Here is a 24,960-nt window from a genome sequence, read left to right on the forward strand (position 1 = left end):
TTCTTCGGTCCCTTGCTCCACACATTCACAAGTATTTTGGTAATAATACATCCCTTTTTAATACTGTGAGAATGACTAAAAGAGAAATTTAAGTATCTCCATGTATCTTAGTTCCCCCCACTTCCATACACCTGGAAACCGAACGTTGCCTTCTTGTTTCGTGCAATCATTGAAATTTCTTGATTCTGTTTCCCCAGTATTCAAATCAGGAAAAATTCAAAGAGAAGTTTTAAATGGACACCTATAATAACTTTGGTTTTGAAATATCCTATAAATACGTCCGTCATTATTGGGGATAGCAGATTTCACATGCTAAGTCCAGTTTTTCAAGTAACATTTCCCCTCAAATTTAAAGTAACCTGATTCTATCTTAATGAGATTATCTTATTGGATAATACTTTGCTTGTTTGCAGGGCCTCCTTACTTCCTATGTGATCAACTGGTCAACTGAACCAGTTGATCACATCTAAGCTAGTTAATAAAACAGAATTTGTCATATGTTCAAGAAAGAATTCCCCTTTCTCAGCTAGAATGTTACAAGTTTAGTACAAATGCATGTACGCCAAAGCTAGGAGTATAGTTAATAAATTCGATGAGCTTGAAGTGCTAACCAAGACATCAAAGGCAGATACTGTTGGGATATCAGAGACATGGCGGCACTAGTGCCACGCCATGCGTGTCACTTGTATCATGTTTCCGTATGTACATATGAACTTCTTCTTCTTCAAGAGGAGTGTTTCCATTTAGAGTCTGCTGACGAGGCTACTAGAGACGGTCATGTTCCAAGCCGCTAAGTGGATTTTTCTTATTTATTGATTTGAAATTGTTTTTCTAAAATTTTTGATTTAAATTTAGTAGTATAACATTATTTTGTGATTTTCTGATTCACTTGGTGTATTTATTCTTTACTCGGCCTTGTAATTGCATAAAAGTATCGGTAAAGGTTTCCAAGTGTTTCAACTCCGCTACCATTCGTAATTTTCCCGCCATTGTGATATGATAGTTGTATGCCGTACTAGATAGCGTTAGTTGAACTTCGTTAGCAGTTAAATTGTACGTTTAAATAAATACATATAACGACTTAGATTACAAACGTAATATAATTAATTATATTTAACATAATTAATAACATAACATAATTAATTATAATTAATTAATAAATTAATAGAATCATGACTCAGACCAGAGCAGCAAAGCAAAAGGCTCAAGCTAATGGAAGTGCTGTGGCTCAGAGCAGAACTGAGGGGTGCAGTTGTCCTCTGACTCACAGACTTATAAAATGCACTGTTTGCTTGATGTTTGCAGAGCAATCGGGTACGGGACATGATACTGCCAAGGGGGATGTCTTTGTGTGTGCGCGATGCAAGGAGTGTATCGATATCAGGCAACAACTCGGCGTTCTTGTGGGCCTATATGAGAGCTTGAAGGACAGGGTGGATGCCCTCGAAGAAACTAAATTGAGGGGCCATCAAGCTCTCAGCTGCCCACATCAACGCCAGAACTTGCACTTGGGCATCGCGTGACACAGAGACAACCCCCAAGGCAGAAAGCGCTGGTCCCGAAGGAACTAGTAGTTGTTGGTGACTCTATTGTCAGGGAAACGGGGAACATGCTTTGTAAAAAAGATAGGTGGAACAGGACCAGGGTATGTCTGCCAGGGGCAAAGGTTGATGACGTTGTAGAGCGAATATCATCTTTTAAGGGCACAAAAGGTGATATAGTTGTACACGTTGGCACTAATAATATTAAGAGTAGGAGACCGGCAGAATTACTTAACAAGTACAGGTCACTGGTGAACAAAAGCCGAGAATTAGGGTTGAATTTGAAAGTGTTTGCAATTCTGCCCAGACACGATAGGAGGGAGTATATGATGAGAGCCTTGTCGATCAATTCGGCCCTGGAAAGATTGTGCAAGGCTCAAGGGGTAGAATTTTTTTCAGCCTGGACTGTACTTGTTAACAGGAGAGATTGCTTCTACAGGGATGGGATACACTTAAATAGAAAGGGTGCAAGAATATTTGCTGATGCTATCGAGGCAGTGTTAGGTGGGTCGGAAAACTGCTAGCTTGGGGGGGAGACAAAGACCAATAGATTGATAGATAGCCACTGGCAGAGGTGAAAGAGATTCTTGCACTGCTTCTATTAGAATGAGCAGAAGCCTGAAAAACAAGATGCATGGTATTTCAGAGACTGCTGGGAGCCATTGCGGTACAAGTAATGTACACATGGGTTGTGTTAGGGTAGCTAAGAATAGAAACAGGTGCAGGTATACTTGCGTGTACACCAATGCTAGGAGTTTATTAAATAAATTTGATGAATTTGAGGTATTGCTCAAAACATCAAAGGCAGATATTGTTGGGATATCAGAGACGTGGTGTCACACAGATATAAGGGATGCAGAACTGCAATTTGGGGAGTACAACGTCTACAGAAAGGATAGACAGGATAGGAAGGGGGAGGGGTTATGCTATTAGTTAAGAAACACATAAAAACCAAGGAAGTGAAGCCAGTCGACATCGCTGGACAGTGCAGTGTTGAGTCAGTTTGGTGTGACATAAGCATTGGGAGATCAAAATTGAGAGTAGGAGTGTGCTATAGGCCTAATGACTCTGATGAGTATAATAAGGAACTGTACAGGGAAATAGAGTGGGCCAGTAAATCAGAGAGTGTTATAATGGGAGATTTTAATTTCCCAGATATTGACTGGAATTTGGGGGCTGGTTACTAACACACTAGCAGGGCTTTTATGGATTTATTGGATGATTGTTTTCTACATCAGCATTTTCGGGAGGCAACTAGAGGGAGTAATACTCTTGATTTGATTATCAGCAGTGATTCTTCATGCATTAAGAATCTGCAGATAAATGAACCACTAGGTGGCAGTGATCACAGTGTGCTGAAGTGGGATTTACTGAAAGAGGTAACTACCATTGGGGGTAAAGGGAAGGGTTATTGCTTCCGTAAAGGCAACTACGATGGACTGAGACAGTATTTAAATTCTATACAGTGGGACCAACTGATGATGTTACCAACAGCAAATTCAAAATGGGAAGCATTCAAAGAACTTATCTTGGAAGCTACTAGGCTTTACATACCAACTAAGAAATATTGTTCAAGGTTTAGGCCAAAATGGATGTCAGATGAACTAATGAGGCATATGGCAGAGAAGAAAAATGCATGGGATACTTACAAATTAACACATGACACAGAAGCCTATGATAGATACAAGTTGATATGCAACCAAGTTACAAAGGAGGTTAGGCAGGCGAAGGCAGATTACGAGAAATCCTTGGCAAGGGATGCAAAGAAAAACAGCAAAGAGTTCTTTACTTATGTAAACTCTAGAAGCAAGGGGATGAATCAGATTGGTCCACTTGATATTGATGGGTCAACTGTTGATGATCCTGCTCAGGTAGCTAACAAACTAAATGAATATTTTGCATCGACATTCACACATGAGGAGTTATTCATCAAGGGGAATGCCAGAGGTGTATTCAACTCTAGCAGTAAGCTACAGAATCTTGAAATAACTGGGAGTAAAGTGGAGGAGAAACTGTTGAAGATAAACACAAGAAAGGCACCCGGGGTGGATGGGATCTATCCAGTTATATTAAAGGAGGCAGCAAAGGAAGTAAGCAAACCCTTAGCCATAATTATGAGAGCTTCCTTGGACTCAGGGGAGGTACCCATAGACTGGAAATGTGCAAATGTGACCCCAATTCACAAAGGAGGATCAAAGGGCGAAACAAGTAATTATAGACCTGTGAGCTTAACTTCTGTTCCAGGAAAATTAATGGAGGCACTGGTTAAAGAAGCACTGCAGGATCATTTAGACAAGACTTCAGTTATAGCTCAGACACAGCATGGTTTTGTTAAGGGGAAGTCTTGCCTGACCAACTTGATTGGATACTATGATGCAGTCACAAAAGAACTGGATGCAGGGAATAACTTTGATATTATATACTTGGATCTTAGAAAGGCTTTTGATACTGTTGCACATGGAAGACTGCTACACAAATTGGAGCAGTGTGACATTGGAGGCAAATTGCTGCTATGGATAAAGGGGTGGTTGAGGGGGAGAAGACAGAGAGTGGTAATCAATGGACACTGCTCATCATGGACTAATGTTATTAGTGGAGTCCCTCAGGGTTCAGTGTTGGGTCCATTATTGTTTTCTGTATTTATAAATGATATTGATGATGGTATATCAAGCTTAATGTCCAAGTTTGCAGATGATACAAAGGTTGGCAGCGTTGTCAAGGACACTACTGACACTATGCTGCTGCAACAGGATCTGGAAAGGTTGAGCAGATGGGCTGAGAGGTGGCAAATGAAGTTTAACATTGACAAATGTAAAGTACTACACATGGGAAACAGTAACCCCAGAGCAACGTATCAACTCTGTGGTACTACACTGACAGTGGTAGAGAATGAAAGGGACTTGGGGGTGGTTGTGCAGGCAGATATGAAGTTCTCTGAGCAGTGCAGACGAGCTGCAAGAGTAGCTCATGGAGTATTGTCAATGATATACAAGACTTTTTCCAGCAGGGATAAGGAGGTGATTATTCCATTGTATAAGGCAATGGTCAGGCCACACCTAGAGTACTGTATACAGGTCTGGAGGCCTCATTTCAAGAAGGATGTAGAGCTGCTGGAACGAGTACAGAGAAGGGCAACAAGATTAGTGAATGGAACAAAGGGGTGCTCTTACGAAGAAAGGCTTAAGTTTTGCAAATTACAGTGTCTGGAGACTAGGCACCAGCGAGGTGATCTGATAGAGGTGTATAAAGCCTTGAATGGTTTAAGCATGCTCAATGCTGATGGGATTCTTCCTCTAGCTCAGAAAAATCACCTGAGAGGGCATAAATTCAAATTGAGGAAAGACAGATGTAGGATAGACGTGTGGAAATTTGCCTTTAGCCAGCGGGTGGTTGGTTGGTGGAACAGACTGCCATCCCTTGTGGTGGAGGTTGATAGCCTAAATAAGTTTAAGGCTCAGCTGGACAGGCATTTTGAACGAACAGAGGGGTGAAGTGGAAGTGGGTTTTTTTTTTTTTTTTTTTTGGCTGATGCTGCATAAGCTTGCTTTCTTGCATCAAATGCCTCTACTAATGCTAATGCTAATGCTAACAGACGTAAGCAGTGCAGAACTGGAATTTTGGGGAGTACAATGTGTACAGAAAAGATAGATGGGACAGGAAGGAAAGAGGGGTTATGCTGTTAGTTAAGAAACAAAATCTAAGGAAGTTCATCCAATTGATGTTGGTGGACAATACAATGTTGAGTCTGTTTGGTGTAACATAAGCACTAGGAAAGAAAAATGAGTAGGTGTGTGTTATAGGCCTAATGAATCTGATCAGTATAATGAGCAATTGTGCAGAGAAATAGAGTGGGAAAGTAAACTAGAGAGTCTTATAATGGGGGATTTTAATTTCCTGGATATTGACTGGAATTTGTGAGTTGGTCACTCACACACTAGCAAGGCTTTTGAGGATTTATTGGATGATTGTTTTCTACAGCAGCATGTTCGGGAGGCAACTAGAGGGATTAATACTCTTGATCTGATTATCAGTAGTGATTCTTCATGCATCAAGAAGATGCAGATAAAGGAACCACTAGGTGGCAGTGATCACAGTGTACTGAAGTGGGATTTACTCAAAGAAGTAACTACCATCAAGGGTAAAGGGAAGGGTTTTTGCTTTTGTAAAGGTGACTACGGTGGTCTGAGACAGTATTTAAATTCTATACGGTGGAACCAACTGATGATATTACCAACAGCAAACTCAAAATGGGAAGCATTCAAAGAATTAATTTGGAAGCTACTAGGCTTTTCATACCAAGAAAGAAATATTGTTCAAGATTTAGGCCTAAATGAATGTCAGATGAACTAATTAGACATGTGACAGAGAAGAAAAATGCATGGGATACATATAAATTAACATGTGACACAGAAGCCTATGATAGATATAAGCTGGTCTGTAACCAAGTTAGAAAGGAGGTTAGGCAGGCGAAGGCAGATTACAAGAAATCTTTGGCAAAGGAAGCAAAGAAAAACAGCAAAGAGTTCTTTACTTATGTAAACTCTAGAAGGAAGGGGATGAATCAGATTGGTCCACTTGATATCGATGGTTCAACTGTTGATGATACTGCTCAGATAGCTAACAAACTAAATGAATATTTTGCACTGACATTCACACACGAGGAGTTATTCAGGGAGGGGAATGCCAGAGGTGTATTCAACTCAGGCAGTAAGCTAGATAAGCTTGTAATAACTGAGAGTAAAGTGGAGGAGAAATTGTTGAAGATAAACACAAGAAAGGCACCTGCGGTGGATGAAATCTATACATGTGCAAATGTGACCCCAATCCACAAAGGAAGATCAGAGGGAGAAAGATAATTACAGACCTGTTAGTTTAACTCCTGTTCCAGAGAAATTAATGGAGGCACTGGTTAAAGAAGCATTGCAGGATCATCTATACAAGACTTCAGTTATAGCTCGGACACAGCATGGGTTTGTTAAGGGGAAGTCTTGTCCGACTAATTTGATTGGATACTATGATGTAGTCACAAAGGAACTGGATGCAAAGAATAACTCTGATATATATTTGGATCTTAGAAAAGCCTTTAATACTGTTGCACATGGAAGACTGCTGCACAAATTGGAGCAGTGTGGCATTGGAGGCAAATTGCTGCTATGGATAAAGGGATGGTTGAGTGGGAGAAGACAGAGTGGTAATCAATGGGCACTGCTCTTCGTTGAGTCATTCAGGGTTCAGGTGTTGGGTCCATTGTTACAAGTACTACATATGGGAAGCAGTAATCGCAGAGTAACGTATCAACTTGTGGTACCACACCTGACAGTGGTAGAGAATGAAAAGTACCTGGGGTTAATTGTGCAGGCAGATATGAAGTTTTCTGAGCAGTGCAGACAGGCTGCAAGAATAGCTCATGGTGTCTTGTCAATGATATATAGGAATTTTTCTACCAGGGATAAGGAGGTGATTATCCCCTTGTATAAGGCAATTGTCAGGCCACATCTTGAGTACTGTATACAGATCCGGAGGCCTCATTTCAAGAATGATGTAGAGCTGTTGGAACAAGTATAGAGAAGGGCGACAAGATTAGTGAATGGAACAAAGTTTTGCTCTTACAAAGAAAGAGCTTATGTTTTGCAAATTACAGTGTCTGGAGACTAGGCACCTGCGAGATGATCTGGTTAAGGTGTATAAAGCCTTGAATGGTTTGCGCATGCTCAATGCTGATGAGATTCTTCCTCTTGCTCATAATAATCGCCTGAGAGGGCATAAATTCAAATTGAGGCAAGACGATTGTAGGATAGATGTGCGGAAGTTTGCCTTTATCCAGCGGGTAGTTAATTGCTGGAACAAACTTCCGTCTGTCGTTGCAGAAGTTGATAGCTTAAATAGATTCAAGGCAGAATTTGACAAACATTTGGAGCGAGTGGATGGGTGAAATAAGGGGGGGGGGTTTTGTTTTTTTTCGGCTGATGCTATATAAGCTTGCTTTCTTGCATCATGTGCCTTTGCTAATGCTAATATAAATTAGGTAACCATAAATAATGTCCAATAGACACTACTTATTCTAAACAGTTTTTTATATGAGGTATGGCATTGCAAACTAACGATTTTTATTTTGGATTAGCAGTAGAACAAACTCATGTAACTAAGTGAAAAACCTTTATTTAAAATTATAATGCAGTTATACTTTTAATGCAGTTTTAGCTCTTAAAAATTATGTAATATGAACATGCTCCCCATTAGTCATGCAACTGAATTAGGCTGAAAATTTATTGAAGTTTTTATCAATCACTTCAATTTTCGTAGAATCTTTTCTTTTAATTCAGCAATATTCAATGGCCAATCATTAAACCTCTTACCTTCAGATATCCCCATTTGATATGCTCTTTGGGGGAAAGGGAGTACATTTGTCAGGTACTCCCTCACACTAGGGCACTTCTATATTGAATTGCCACTTGAAACAAGATGGCCATCAGTGGAATTAGAGGGGCAATCTGTTTGGAACTTTAATGTTAACAATTTTATTTAAACAAAATTTAAAGGTCATATGACTGGGTATTTGGGTGGCGACACACTGCTAAGGGTAGATGATTGCCACTCAAATTTATATGAGCAAAATATATGTGCAGGCATGTAAGCAGATGGCATATAATTTATAATTATACAATAAAATAAAACATTTTGCAAAATACTTTTATTATATTTCCCATAGAAAAAATGAAAAACAGGTTCTTCAATAATACCTATAATATGAAATCAAAAGTGCTAATCTGCTGCAAACTAATAAAAACTTAAATCTGTTTCCAAAACACAACATGAGTCACTAACAAAAATTTCCATTTCTGAATTGCTACTATCTGCCATTTTAATTGCAAAAATCAATGACAGAAGCAAATGGAATAACTACTTATAGAAAAAAAAGCTCAAACATGTTATTTTCCTGTTATATTTCACAATAATCTAATGACAAAAGCAACATACCAATACTAGTCAAGAAAATCTTTCCCAATGAATTTGTGCTAAAAGTTGAGCACATGTTGCAATTATTGAAGGGTTGAAAATAGAGCCATCTAGTGAACTGTAGCCAAATTATGATCAAAGAAAACAGAAATTTTACAGGAAAATTACATAACCCTAATGCTATTTGTGGTCATAAAATACCAAGCCATCAACAAAATGCATGCTGCATTTACAGACAGACAAGCCAATTTTTGGTTTGATGTAGCTGCCTGTAACGTACATGGAGAAGTCAGGAAAGTGTTTAATAAAAAAACATTTTGTTAAAACATACTGAAATTTTAAACTCAGAGCTTTATCACACTTTCTAAAGATTTTCCAACACAGAAACAAAATGATTTATTCTCAAATGTTAGGAGTTTACCTTTTTTTCCAAGTCCATGTACTTCTTTTTTTCTTCAGTGAGCTTACTGTTTACTACACGTAAACTTTCCTCCATATCTTTTAACCGGCTTTCTAATTTATCCATTTCTTCAGCTTGTCTGCGAATCTGATTGTGACTAACTTGACTCTAGACACAAGATAAGAAAGTAAACATAGTTTTTTTTTAAACGTACATTTGGTTGATGTTATTTACATCCAAACCAAAGAGACATTTATTATATTATTCAATAAGTAATAATTTTTGGGGCACATGGAAATGGAAGCATATTATGTTATATATGCATAGTATTAGTAGAGGCAAATTATGCAGGAAAGTAAATTTATACAGCATCGGCTAAAAAAAAAAAAAAAAAAAAAACCCTACCTAATCCTTAAATTTATTAAAACTATTCTACCTTCCAATGTACGCAGTGGAATATTCCGCTGTGAGTGTTCCAACAATTAATTGCTCTCTGGCTGAAAGCAAATTTTTGCAAATCCAATCTGCAACCATCCTTTCTCAATTAAAATTTGTCTTCTCATGTGTGTTGTCTGAGGAGTAAGGATGCCATCAGCATCTGGTTTATCAATCCATTTAAAGCCTTAAACATCTCAATCAGATCTCTCACAGGTGCCTAGTTTCTAGATGCTACAATTTGCAGAACTGAAGTCTTTCTTAGTAAGAATAACTTCTTGTTTCTCCCTCACTAATCTCAGTGCTCTTCTATGCACCCATTACAACACATTCACATTCTTCTTGAAACAAGGTTCTAGACTTATATGCAATTCTTAAGATACTGCCTAATCAATGCTTTCTACAACTGGATAATCACCTCTGTCTGTTTTTGTTAAATTCCTAATATCATTGACAGAACTCCATTAGCTGTCTTGGCAGCCTGAGAACTTCATGTCAGACTACAATTACTCCTAGGTCTTTTTTTTTTTTCTTTTTTTTTCTCCTCAACCTTGAGCATAGCAACCCACGGAAGATCTCAGCACATCTCAGCCAATAGTGATAAAATGAATGGAGTCAATCAACTAAGGGCAGTGTAACGAAATGATTTATTCCAAATGTGGATGCCACCTATCCTTAACCTCCCCCATGGTTCTTCCCGGGGCTCTATGCCATGTATATAATCACTGCCCATCGGCCATTCAGCTCCAAACTTGAGCTTACAGAAAATCTATTCTGCAATTGTGGTATACCTGAGGACTGGGAACATGTCTTTTACATTTTTATCATTATTATCCTTTTAGATGCAAAATGCTTTAAGTACTATGTTCTTTTCCTTGCAGTGAAGAATTCTTTATCATCACAAACGAAGACCACTACAAGGAACTTTCTTCATTTGTTCAGGTCACATTTTCATACAGAAGACAAACCTCACAAGAATTTAACTCCCTTAACCACACAAAACTTCAAGTGGAAAGACGTCATTCTGCTGACTTAACACTGCATAAATACATTGCTGGTGCCCTGTTTACAGGATCTTTGACCTTTTCACCCATGTACTGTAAAGGGGGGGGTCAGGTACTGCTGACACTTGTCTTTATGTGTGGGATGTCAAATTGTCACTCTAGCCTTGCAATCTTTCTACTTTCCCTGGATTTGGGTGGGCTTCCCGGCCCAGGAAAATCCAACTCTTCGGTCCCTCCCTACCTCTAACCCTCTCTGCCACAGGATACTGTCTCTCTCCTCATCCTCTAGCTCCTTACAGACTTTAATTCCCATTCTTTTATGATCACTCAACCTCACATTTTTTGATGTGTGAGCAAGAAATCATCCTTGGGGTACCTACAAAACATTTCAATGGAGTAAAGCTGACTGGTCACAAAAAATGTGCCACTGAAGTGATTATGTCATCCACTGCTTCTGCCAGAGGTGCTTCCCATGCTCGCACCACTAGTCTGTGCCGAGCACTCACTAGTAGTGTGATTAGTATAACTGCAAATAATTGAATAATGTAGGATGATCCTACATTATTCCTTTAACTAGTCCTGCAACATTCTTTTAACCATCTAACTAGTTCTTTAACCATCCTGCAACAGAAATTAAAACTAACAGATCTGTAATTATTCGTATCACCCTTTGAACCCCCTCTGTGAATTGCAAATACATTTTCATGTGTTCTTTTTATTGCACCAGTGCCACACCTCGTGTGTGTGTGGGGGGGGGGGTATAATCTTGATCTTTAAGAATTAAAAAAATATATACAGTAAACCCCCGCTATTTGCAGTATCTGTATTCGCGGTTGCTGATTTAATATGTTTATTAAATTTGATTGTTTGTGCTTGGTATTCACACACACAGTTTCATCTTCTTTATGCTTATGTTGTAGCAAGTTTCAGTTGTTTTTTTGGTCAGGCTCAATATCTCAGCAGCAATCTGAAGGGTATGGAATTCGTGGCTTCATTTTTCATTCTCATGTTTATTATATATGTAATATTTCACAATTTAGAACTCAGCTCACTCAGATGGTTCTGGTCAGGCATCTCTATAGTTGGCAAATTGTGTTTTAATTTTAATTAAAACACAAATATAGCCATGGGCAATATTTTCTTCTGAGTTATTAATTTATATTACTTTTCTGCGTAGTTTTGTGTGGAATTATGTGACATTTCATACTATTTATGTTAAGTTAGTCTCTTACCCATTTCTAAGTTATTTTTGACATTTGCCTATTCATCCAGACTAATTTATTTCACAGTTGCTACACCTCCATCCTCCTAGTACATATTTTTAGTTTTCATTTCTTTGCTACTACTATTTTTTAAGACTGGTACATGAAAGATGGCAGAAAAATGGAGAAATTGGCTGTTGAAGTCAAAGGAAGCAAATGCTAAACCTATGCAGAGCATGGACAACGGTGAGAGGGGGAGAAAAAGAGGGAGATAGAGTGATAGAAGGTAACAAAAAAAAAATAAAAAATTAAAATTATAAAAAGATAATTTACAAAATTGAAAAAAAAAAAAAAAAAATATATATATATACAGTAAACCCCCGCTATTTGCAGTATCTGTATTCGCGGTTGCTGATTTAATATAAAATGAAACCTAAAAAAAGATGTAAATTTTAAAGCACCGTGAACATTTTCCGCCATAAAAAAACATGGGCATGGCTAAAATTATCTTTCCCGGTCAAAACAGCACTCAGTGGGTGGGGGGAGAGGGGTGACAAAATCACGAGTGTGGATTTTTCTCGCTAATCCTTGTTCAGTATGTGTGATGCGCTTGTCATGGAAGGTTTCGTTGTTTGCTTTTAATTTATATGCTTATAAATTGAATCAATTTATAAATTGATATGTTTACAAAAGTGATAAATCTACCGTTTTGCAGTGTAAAGCAGACTTTTTTGAGTGTGTTAATGGAAGTAAGTGACTTTATTGTGGACAAGTTCTTTCTAACCTGTACAAAAATATGGCTACGAATAACAAGGGAAATGTGAAAAGATCAAAGAAGGTGATGACATTAGCGAATAAAATTGAGTTATTAGATAAAATTTCTAATGGTGAAAGTGTCTCCTCAGTGGCAAAACATTATAAAATCAATGAGTCAACAGTACGATCAATCAAGAAATCAGTAGAAAAAATCCGCCGTAATGTCCATGAAAACGCGCTAATTGCTTCAAAAATTTGCTCTGTAACTCGTGATGTTAAATTAGAAAAAATGGAAAAGGCTTTAAATCTGTGGATAGAAGACTGAACTCAAAATAAAATTCCGTTAAGTTCACTAATCTTTCGTGAAAAGGCAAAACTCCTTTATCAACACTTTAGCGAAACAGGTGATAGCACTGGCGGGATAAGTTTTTTAGCTAGCAAAGACGTTGGTTTGAAAGACTTGTTTGAAATTTCTAATAAATATTACATTTAATATTAAATTGTTTCTTATTTTCATTTTGATGCCATATGCTTGCATTTCGCTATGTACTGTCTATGTACATAGTCATATTATGAAGGTACATATAATACATACATAGACAAAATTTTAGACTAGTTTTTCTTATATATTTCATACTTTGGAACGGAATCCCTTTATTACTATGGGAGCCATAACTCAGTATTCGCGTTTTCGGTATTTGCGGCATTTCTCAGGAATGTAACCCCCGCAAATAGTGGGGGTTTACTGTATATATATTTAGTTCAATTTCTTTTGGATGGACTTAATTGTCGGTGATTTGATTTTGCCTTATAAGTGCTCTGATCTGGTATAATTTTTCATTGCATAAGGCCACCATTAATCATATCTATTGCACTGGTGGATTGATTAGTGTATCTGTCAAGTTGGCAATAGAAGTAAATTAAATATTAAATAAATTAATTTAGAAGTAAATTAATACCAATTATTTAAGTTACCTTGGTTTCCAGTTCTAGGATTTTCTGCTGTAATTCCTTTAACTCAGCAACTGCTTCTGTTTCACGAAGTTTAGCAGACATAATTTCTTCTTGCAATTTATTAACTGCCATTTTGTTTTCTTTTCGGGATGGTGTTGAAGGCTCCATATGGACTTCCAGTTTATGTTGCTGAATAAGAAAATAAGTTGGTTAACCTAATACAAAATGTAAATCACAAGACACTATTAACCACAGAAAATAAAACTAACTGTACATTATTTTAAATTATTTATTTGATACACTAAAATATGTAAAGTTTTGAACATTTCAAACTAAGTTACACAAATTCTTCCTCATAAACAAAGGTAGTCTGGTATTAGAACTGAAGAAGAAATTATGTAACTTAGTTTGAAATATCTGTAACATTCTACATTTTGGTGTATAGAAGTAATAAGGTTAAATTACACATTTTTTAAGAGTTAAGCTGGTTAACTGTTTGTAATATTTTAGGTACAGAAAAGGACATCAAATAATTATACATTTACTATATTAAGAACATAATTTTAAAAGCTTGATTTTATTTAATTTTATAAATAAATATACACAGTTAATTACCATTTTTGACATACCATATTTCCCCATGTATAAGATGCACCCTTTTCCTAAAAATTTGGTGTTTAAAAACTGGGTGCATCATATACAGTGGTTGTAGATTTTTTTTATTCGCATTTCCCGCTTTTTCGCACTTGTTGTCTTTGCGCTCATTGTTTTGCACTTGTTACCAGTATATTAGGTTACGTTTTGCCACGTTCTGCCCAGAAATGGCTGAGAAAAGATTTTCGTGCAGTGCTAAATTCAAGTTAAAAGTGATCCAGTTTGCAAAAGTGAATGGAAATCGTGCTGCTGAATGTAAGTTTGGTCCTCCTCCAACTGAGAAAACAATCCGAGATTGGCTATGGGAAGAAGAAACCCTACTGAAAACGGCACGCCAGAAGAAGGCCATGAGAGGCAAGTCAGCAAAATGACCTGATTTAGAGAGGGAATTGAAGATATGGATTGAAGAGCAAAGGGCAATTGGAATTCCTGTCCACAAAGATGGTTCAGCACGAGGCAAAAGAAGTTACTGATTTCAAAGGAGGACACAATTGGTGCTTCAAGTTCACGAAACGGAATGGACTAAGCATGCATACATGCACCAGACTTACCCAAAAAATGCCTGAAAGCTATGAGCAGAAGGTCTTTGAATTTCATCGTTTTGTCATTCAATGTCGGAAGACACATCAGTTTGAGTTGAGACAGATTGCAAATATGGACGAAGTCCCCCCTTCCATTTGATGTCCCAAGTAACAGAACTGTTGATAAGAAAGGGGTGAAAACTGTAACTGTGAAGACAAGTGGACAAGAAAAGAGCCATTATACAGTTGTTCTAGCTTGTTGTGCCGATGGAACCAAGCTGCCTCCTATGCTGATTTTCAAACGCAAAACAATGCCAAAAGAAGACATTCCTTGAGGAGTGATTATCCAAGTTCATGACAAGGGTTGGATGGATCAGGATGGGATGAAGATCTGGTTTGAGAAAGTTTGGAGCAGGAGACCAGGTGGGCTCTTACGCAAACCTGCCCTATTGGGGCTTGATCAGTTCAGGACACACATAACAAAAAACACAAAGAAGATTGCTGCAGAAGATTTGAAAAACAAAACTTGCCGTCATACCTGGAGGCTTGACATTCCAGCTCCAACCACGATGTCAGCATTAACAAACCCTTCAAAGCTGCCATGACAGACGAATGGAACCAATGGGTGAAGTCTTCTGGGGACAATTTGACACCTTTTTTTTTTGGTAGTTGTTGGCGCATAGGCTTCTGTGGCCATAATGCACCTCCCAAGGTTTTTGCAGTACTTTGATCCAAGCCCGAGGCAGGAATCGAACCCGCGACCTTTGGGATGCCAGGCAGGCAATTTACCCACCCGGCTAGCCCGGTTGGCTCAATTTGACACCAGCAGGAAGGGTGAAGAAACCAACTATAGGAGAAGCTTGTACCTGGGTGAAAATATCCTGGGATAATATCAAGATTGAGATCGTTGTCAAGTCATTTAAGTGTGGCATTTCAAATGCCATAGATGGAACTGAGGACGAGGCAATATATGATTTTTTTGGTTGGTTTTTTTTTTTTTTTTAGGAGCATTAGCAACTAAGGCCATATTGCTCCGGGATATGCGGTGGTCATTCCTTGACCATTCCGCATCCTCCGTATTTGGTGGTGACGGGCTCGAATCCCGGTCTAATCAAGAAGCATGTGCTGCGCACTGCTGCTCCTTCCCACCTGGCTACGGAGGCGCCTGGCAATATATGAAGACAGTGATTCGTCATCAGACAGATGAGGACAAGCTAATGGATGGTAGTTTTGACAGTGATGAGGAGTTGTATGAATTTTATGATGAATAAAACTTGAGTTCAATAACTTTATGTAATACATTTTTTTTCAAATTTCAGGCCCCAAAATTAAGGTGCGTCTTATACATGGGGAAATACGGTAATCAAGAAATTTTGTGAATATTTTTTGTGATTTTTTTTTAATGTGATATATAAAAAATAAAATTTAACTAAAAATCATTCTCCACTTTGAGAAAATTTACATCTCTGTAAATTGGATTCATCACAAATTGTGAAAAAATAAAGTGTTAAAACCTAGGAGTCAATGTAGGTAGGTTTTAGCTGTTGTTGTTTGTTTATTTGGTTTTTAGGAGCATTAGCAACTAAGGCCATATTGCTCCAGGGATATGCGGTGGTCATTCCCTGACCTTTCCGCATCCTCCGTATTTGGTGGTCATGGGCTCGAGCCTCTAATCAAGAAGCGTGTGCTATGCACTGCTGCTCCTGCCCACCTGGCTACAGAGGCGGTCGTAGGTTTTAGCAAACATCTTCAGTTAGTTAATGGTTTGAAAAAAGTGCATGAAGCAAAAATTAAGGACAGCATGATCCATTATGCAATGATTAATCAAATGAATCATGGAAGTATAAGAGAAAAGATCTAAATTTCAAATGGATAAAAACTCTGTAGAAAGCCTAACACTGAGAAGATCAGAGTTAGAAAAATTCTGTTTATACCAAGTAACAATAAGGAGATTCCAATGTAGTAGTAGTGGCATGTGATGCAAGAAAGCAAGTGTATGAGTTTATGCAGCATCAGCCGAAAAAAAAAAAAAAAAAAATCACACCATTCCCTCCAAATGCCTGTCCAGTTCCTCTTTAAATTTATTCAACCTATCAACTTCCACAACTAAAGATTCTAAATTAACATTAATCACAATCTAAGCCCTCATCAATGTATGGAAAATGTGTGGGTGCATGTTGTAAGGATTCCCTACAGTTCTCTATCAACCACAATTTCTCTCTTCTATTTTATTTGTAAGATATATTTAGAGTGGTATATGAATATGCTGCTTTGTAGTATCTTTACTACTATTTTTTATTTTAATTACTTTATAGTTCAAGTATATTTAATTTCCTACTGCGCTCACATGCAGGTTATCTTTATATAAATAAATATTACTGTTCTCCACAGTAATTTATGCTGTGATAAATTCTTGGGCTTGTCAATGACACAAGACGGAATCTCCTTTTCTTCATAATGTGTCATAACATAAAAGCTTCTTTTGGTATTAAAGAAAGTGACAAGCATAGGTATAGTTCTTTTATCTTTCCATGCTAACACTTGAACTTCATCCTCTTTTTGTAAACCAATAATTCTATATTAATTAAAATATTAAAAACTCTTAATTTAAAATTAAGAGAAACTAGAATTAAATTTTCCTTCTTGTACCGATGCCATGATATTTGCCATGGCAGTTTGTCATTTAGTTTGTAATACAGAGTGGTGAAGTTAGTGAAATAAATTAGTCCAATTGTTATTAACATTTATTTTGCTGTTTAATCAATTCTTGCAGCAAAACAAATATTAACATCTGCATATTAAACTCAACTTCTGAATAAATGTTTGTTCGCATGGTGGTTTCACCTGTTTTCCACAATAGTGCCTGTTAGGTGTATATTTAATTGATGAAGTTCTTCTGCTAATTGAATACCTGCGTAAAATATATCAGTGAATAAATAAAATCCAACTGTGAAGTAGTTTTTGGATGAAACAAAGCATAATCCTTAAGGTGAAAGTCAAGTCAGTCTAGTATTATCAAGCTGTCATACAAATCATGGCACAATATCTAACATGTAACTTGTTTCTGAGTCAGGTGAAACAAATACACAGAAGTCCCACTTTTCTGGGACTTGTGTATTTGTTTGAGAGTAATCACGAGGTTCAATAAACAGGTTGGCATGGTCACCACGGCAACTAAAAAATCCAGCTTGGTCACTACTATTTTATAGGTTGGTCTAGCAGCTGTGAGGGTAAACTGCCAATTCTTTGTTTTATGATTGCTTCACCCTGTACTTTGCAAGGAGTGTTAGCATCAGTAGAGGCACATGATGCAAGAAAGCAAGCTTATACAGCATCAGCCAAAAAAACCTTCCCATTTCACCGATCCATTCATTCCAAACATTTATCTAGTTCTGCCTTGAATTTATTTAAGCTATCAACTTCCACAACAACTGATGGAAGTTTGTTCCAGCAATCAACCACTGACTGGCTAAAGGCAAATTTCTGCACATCTATTCTACAATTGTCTTTCCTCAGTTTGAATCTATGCCCCCTCAGGTTTGTAATCTGAGCAAGAGAAAGAATCCCATCAGCATTGAGCCTGCTCAATCTATTCAAGGCCTTATACAACCTCAATCAGATTGCCTCACAGGTGCCTAGTCTCCAAAAGCTGCAATTTGCAAAACTTAAGCTTTTCTTCATAAGAACACTCCTTTTTTGTTCAGTCTTGTTGTGCTTCTCTGTATTCGTTCTAGCAACTCTACATCCTTCCTAAAATGAGGCATCTAGACCTGTGCGCAGTACTCAAGGTGTGGCCAGACCACTGCCTTATACAAGAGGAAAATCACCACCTTATCCCTGCTTTCAAAATTCCTGTATATCACTGACAAGACCCCATGACCTACTCTGGCCACCTGTCTGCATTGCTCAGAAAACGTCATATCTGACTGCACAATTATCCCCAGATCTCTTTCATTCTTCACAACCCTGAGTGTAATACCACCCGGTTCGTACAATTCTCTGGGGTTACTGCTACCCATATGCAGTACTTTGCATTTGTCAATGTTAAACTTTAGTTGCCACTTCTCAGCACATCTACCCAACTTTTTAAGATCCTCTTGCAGCAGAATACTGTCATTACTATTATTAACAACCCTGCCAACCTTTGTATCATCTGAAAACTTTGACATTAAGCATGAAATACGTTCATGAATATCACTGATAAATATACAAAACAACAATGGGCCCAACACCGAACCCTGAGGGACACCACTAATAATAATAACATTAGTCCACGTAGAGCAGTATCCATTGTTTACCACTCTGTCTTCTCCCACTCAACCATCCCTTTATCCATTGTAGCAACTTGCCCTTAATGCCATACTGCTCCAATTTGTACAGTAGTCTTCCATGGGCAACAGTATCAAAAGCTTTCCTGAAATCCAAGTATATAATATCAAAATTATTTTATGCATCCAGTTCCTTTGTGATCATAATATCCAATCAAATTGGCCAGACAAGACTTCCCCTTGACAAACCCATGCTGCGTCTGATTTATTACATTTGAGTAGCAAGACTTGACAAGTGTATGATGGAGTCTTAGTATAAATATTAAACTATCAAGAACAATATTTACAGAATGAATCAATATTGATTGAAAAGAATATGGCAAAGAATAATCAATTATCCAGCATTCATTACGATAGTGCAAAAAGTTACTTATTATATATTAAAATTAGTTCTTTATTCAACACCGATACAGGAAACTTTATCCTTTTTTTAATTGATCAAGGGAAAAATATTCAGACTGTTCATTTGTGAAAATATTATACTGTAATAAAATATAATATTAAACTATAATATTATGTTTTTTCTAATGGAAATTTGTTCACATGCAGGATGGTAATTATATCCAGGTTTATTCCTTTTTGGAAGCTTAAAATGATATAAGTAGGAAAACAATGAGAGGTTATAGATGTTAAAAAAATGCATGGCACTTCATAGGACTGATCATGGGACCAGAATATATTTTGAGTTTCCAATTCTTTAGTTTATGCATTTAAGAAATATTGGTTCAAATGATCTAAAATCAATTTCTGTACAATGATATAATTGCAAGTGTACTTGTATAATATATACTATATAAGGATGCTGACATAAAACTATCTAGATTTCTGATAATTTTATAAGCTCCATCTACATTTAGTTGTTGCTCTAATACATTTTTCTTACATGATCCATACTTTCTCTTTTTTAATGTAGTGTAAAATAGGTGGAATATCCAACTAGGTAGGTTAATACTGGAAGTACTGATTCTGCATTCATATCTTCCTCAGTTACTGAAATTTGGGGAAAATTTTCATTAAACTGTTCTACTACTATATTTCCATATATGCTTGAAGACAGAGACAATGTAATAACATTTTGCATTTAATTTGGACTCAGATTCAAAGATCTATTTTATATACATGCAATACTAAAATCCCAAAGGTTGACAGAATTTGCCAAAGTGAGCTTCTAATGGATCAACATGAATAGTATTTAGAATACATGGATGTTAATTCTATCTATAGTTAAAAAACTGGCAAACTAGAGTTTTTATTGTAGAAAATGAAAATCAAACATATCCCCAAAGAGAAAACGTTAGCAACAAGTAACAGGCCAAATACTGGTGCTGGAATCAAAATGATGATATTCTTAAAAAAATACATAAACAAATAAAAGTTGAATAAATAAAACTCATTACAAAATGTGACACAACAGCTGTGAAAAATACATTCAATAAATTTACAGTTCTTACTTCCCACATTGTTTGCAATTCAGAAATCTTTTGGCATAACTCTTTCATGGAAAGATTAGCTTCTGCTTCTCTTAATTTTGATGCAATCAATTCTTCCTGTAGCTGAGCAAGACAGCTATCTGGAACTGCCTCTCTAAGGCATTTATTTGTCTTGAAAAAAGAAAAAAAAAAAGTTTTGATAATAAAGAACACAGTCTGCAAAATTCACTATATATATAATAAATACCTATGAATCTGAAAATCAGAATAGAAATGTGCTGGTATAATAACATAAAGTTCTTACTACTATCCTATGAGTGATTTATCAGACCTTTGAATATATATAAAGGTGTGAAATGGAAAAAAAAAAAAAAAAAGAAATGAAATAAGAAATTATAGTTTATACTCTAAAATTCACGAGTTGCCATGATATTGCACTACCTCAAATAAGTAACTCTTCACCATAGGAGAAGACTATTGTTACTTATTCTCAGCAAATTGGCTCCTCTTCGGTGGATGGGCAGACATCCTGGTTTGCAATGATGGCAAGGCAGTTGCAAAGTATAACTCCACAATGAGAGATGCTGTTGTTATTGTTGTTGTTATTTTGGTTTTTAGGATCATTAGCAACTAAGGCCATATTGCTCCGGGGATATGCGGTGGTCATTCCCTGACCTTTCTGCATCCTCCGTATTTGATGGTCACGGGCTCGAACCCTGGTCTAATCAAGAAGCGTGTGCTACGCACTGCCGCTCCTGCCCACCTGGCTATTAAGGTGCCTCATGAGAAATATGCCTGTTGGTGTGCAGTAATTTGAATTACATCGCATTTTAGGGCAAAAACCTCAAGTTGCGTAGTGAGTTAAATTGCTTACAAGTTAGTGCAAATGCATCAGATCTGCTTGCAGCTAACTAGTAAAACTATGAGATAAGAGGAGCCAATTAGCTCCAAAATGGTGCTATTTGGGTGATGGCATCCGCTGAGAATAGGTAACAATAGTCTTCTCCTGTGGTGAAGAGTTACTTATTCGAGGTAGTGCAATATCATGGCAACTCTGTGTTGTTATTTGGTTTTTAGGAGCATTAAGCAACTAAGGCCATATTGCTCTGGGGATATGCTGTGGTCATTCCCTGACCTTTCTGCATCCTCCGTATTTGGTGGTCACAGGCTCGAATCCCAGTCTAATCAAGAAGTATGTGCTGCACACTCCGCTCCTGCCCACCTGGCTACGGAGGCGCCATGTGAAGGTATTCACAATATGAGATATACATAATGATGCCAATCTTATAACTATTTAGTAGTTAGCTGTGAGCAGATCTGATACATTTGCACTAACTTGTAAGCATATTAACTCACTACGTAACTTGAGGTTTTTGCCCTAAAATGCGATGTAATTCAAATTACTACACACCAACAGGCATCTCTCATATTGTGGAGTTATACTTCACAACTTCCTTGCCACCTTGCAACACCGGGTGCCTTCCCACCTAACGAATAGGAGCCAATCAACAACGAAACGGTGCCATCTAACTCACTAGTAACAGCTCAGTTTGACAACTTGGTATTGATAAGATGCTGGCAAGAATTGTGAAAGATATATATAGCATGATACGCATCAAGACATATTGGCAACAGGCCATTAATTACATAAAGACCTGTCACCAATGCCAGCTAAATGTATGTTTGGGGGAAGAGACCCTCTACAACCTGTGATATTACCTTCCAAGAGTAATATCACAGGTTGTAGAGGATCTGTGATATTACTTTCCAAGAGTTTCCAATGTATAGCTCTAATTGTAGGTCCTGGAATGTGCCAAGCCCCTATGTCCACCTGCCCGACGTCAAACGCAACCATGGATATCAGACGAGTGCCTCGACCTCGTGGACAAACGGAAACAGGCAAAGTTGGTCGACTTTGAACGGTAATGGCAGCTAAACCGAGAAGTCCGACAAAGAATGACAGCAGAAAGAGAAGCATACTGGAACCAAGTGGCAGACGATCTTGAAGTGGCGGCATCCAAGAACGAGTACCGCAAAGACCAAATTGACTAGTGACAACATCAAGAATGCTGATGGGACCTTCGTGCGATCACCATCCGAACGCCTGCAACGGTGGAGTGAATTCTTCAAAGCTTTGTATAATCACGACCCACCTCAGGGACCGCCAGCAACAGCACTCTCGATTGACCCCCCCGAGGTCTCCATGGTCGATGTTGAGCCTACAGTAGAAGAAGTGAAAGCAGCCATACAATCCCTGAAGAATGGCAGGGCACCAGGAGTGGACCAAGTCACCACAGAAGCGATCAAAGCCAGGGGAGATGTACTGCTTCGCCGACTACACTCGCTCCTCAAAACCATCTGGTGCACTGAACAAATTCCGCTAACATGGAGGAAAGCCATTATCGTACCGATCCACAAGAAAGGTGATAACTGGGACTGCAAGAACAACCGTGGCATCAGCCTCCTTTCCATCATCGGAAAGGTCTTTATGAAGATCATCCAGTCAAGACTGCAAAAACATCGTGAGCAAACCAGTCGAGAAGAACAGGCAGGATTTAGACCCGGGCGAGGATGCTGTGATCAAATCTTTGCCATTCATCAGCTGATGGAGGAGAGGATCCGGTGTGGACAGCGAACCGTCATTGTTTTCATTGACTTTAAGTCTGCTTTCGACTGTGTCCACCGGCCTGCCTTATGGAACCTACTAGAGGTTGAACATGTACCTCGAAAAGTCATCACACTCCTCCAAACTGCATACAACGGTTTAACCAGCCAGGTGCGCATCCAGAACGATTTATCTGAGGAATTTACCATCCAAACTGGAGTCCGCCAAGGGGATGTAGCCTCCCTGTTGCTTTTCAACATCGTGGTCGACGCCATTATGAGGCAAGCATTCAGAAACAGACAGGGCATACAATATGACAAGGATCACTATGTGACTGACCTGATGTTTGCTGATGATAGTGCTATCCTTGCCGGTAACGACGCTGAAGCCATGGACATCCTCTACGACATTGCCCGGCCATACGGTTTGAAGATCAATGCTGGTAAGACAAAGGCCCTGACAACAGATGGGTCGCAAGCCACCATCTATCTCGAAGGCGTCCAGATCGAGCAAGTGCAAGACTTTAAATACCTTGGGTCGCTGGTCCAGGAGAAGAAAGTTGCATCCACCATGGAAATCCACAGCAGAATTGGACAGGCGGCCTGCGTTCGCCTCGCTCAAATGGTGTCTGTGGAAGAGGACCAACATTTCCACAAAGACTAAAATCCGACTCTTCCGGACTTTGATCCTGCCCATTCTTCTTTACGGATCGGAAACATGGATTTGTCTCAAGTTAGATTTGAACAAACTTGAGGTATTCCAAATGCGATGCCTGCGGCAGATCTTGGGCATCTCTCTTCGCGACCACATCACTAATGATACCATCCGCGCCAGATGCCAACAGCAACCAACCATTGCCGACCAAATCCAGAAGCGAAGGCTTGGATGGTTTGGCCACGTATGTAGAATGGGCACGAACAGAATACCATCCACACTCCTTTGGAGACAACGACCCACCCAATGGAGCATCCAACGGACCGCGCCTAGGAAAACGTGGACCAAGCAAGTGGAAAATGACTTGAAGAGCCGACGTCTCGACCTTAACCAGGCCAGGACTGACGCCATGGATCGTAAGGTATGGAAGAACATCACAGAGCAAGTCCGAAACCCTGCGGCACCTACAGCAGCATACTGGTTGCGTGGCCAACCGCCTCCCCCAGCTGCCAGCTAAGGACCAAAGAAGAAGAAGAATTGTAGGTCCATTACCAATGTCAAAAGGATATTAGTAGCCATAGGTACACTTTCAAAATGGACTAAGCTTTTCCAATTCCTGATCTGAAACCTTAGCACAAATGCTAAGGTTTCAGATAAATGTTAGTTGATGGCACTATTTGGAAGTATGGTACCCCTCATATATTGCTATCAGATAGGGGACCAAGCTGTTTTTTGGCCCTCATCTTGAGGTTTAAGGTTTGCACAACCCCATTCCATCCACAGAGCAATGGAATAATGGAACGTGTTGATAATAAAACACAAAAAGATTTTGGCTAAAGTTGTCAGAATGTTTCAGTTTATTTTTATTTTTCTGACACTTGAAAATATATTTCATTGTGTTTTAAAAGCTATTGTGCATTCATGGAAACAAAAAAAAATAATTTTTAATGCCTACATCAGAGAAACACAGTTTTATGACTCCTGTAGAATTCCAAATATGTGATTTATGTTGTTTCTGATCTCGATTCAATTATTTCTATTCCTTCAAGCTGACTGTTTCAGAAAAATACTAGATCTAAATTTGTCCTGTGTCCTAATTTTTGATGATTTTTCCCTTATCCAATAGTTACATTAGTAAATAATGATGACACTGATACTATCTGATTTTTAGGGCACAAAAAATATTTTTTCTAATGAGATCACCAACTGTTATGGTACCATGAGTTTTGCTCAACTCTACCCCCTTCCCCCTACTGTAAGTTCCTCTGGCCACATGCTATCTATGGCAGGTTGCCTTGCTTTGGTTTCTAAGTAGCTATTTTCTCTCTGCATGTAATTTGATTTGAGCCTATGAGTAATACATTGATATTAATTCATTTATTATTAAAATATAACTTGCTGTCAAAAATAGCTCCGATACCTTCCTGAATGCCAATACTCTTAATTGTTACTTTTTGACATAAGGAAGTAACTGGAAAGTGAATTCCTTACATTCACTTTTCAGTTTAAAATGTAACTA

At 38.2% G+C, this 24,960-nt stretch overlaps 1 protein-coding gene across 2 annotated transcripts in view; it reads right to left on the reverse strand.

The window, feature by feature from the left end:
• Positions 1 to 24,960, reverse strand: part of LOC150087906 (ecotropic viral integration site 5 ortholog-like) — a 293,698-nt gene that overhangs the window by 32,127 nt on the left and 236,611 nt on the right. For both annotated transcript variants that reach the window (XM_090369261.1, XM_090369262.1), the window contains 3 exons: positions 20,204 to 20,353; positions 13,271 to 13,438; positions 8,920 to 9,066 (listed from right to left, as the gene is read on the reverse strand). In XM_090369261.1, coding sequence (XP_090225387.1) covers positions 8,920 to 9,066; positions 13,271 to 13,438; positions 20,204 to 20,353 — 465 coding nt within the window. The remainder of the gene's footprint in view (positions 1 to 8,919; positions 9,067 to 13,270; positions 13,439 to 20,203; positions 20,354 to 24,960) is intronic.

This window comes from Mastigoproctus giganteus, chromosome 3 (genome assembly GCF_048544385.1).
Source record: "Mastigoproctus giganteus isolate SK-2022 chromosome 3, ASM4854438v1, whole genome shotgun sequence".
NCBI classification, from domain to species: domain Eukaryota; kingdom Metazoa; phylum Arthropoda; class Arachnida; order Uropygi; family Thelyphonidae; genus Mastigoproctus; species Mastigoproctus giganteus.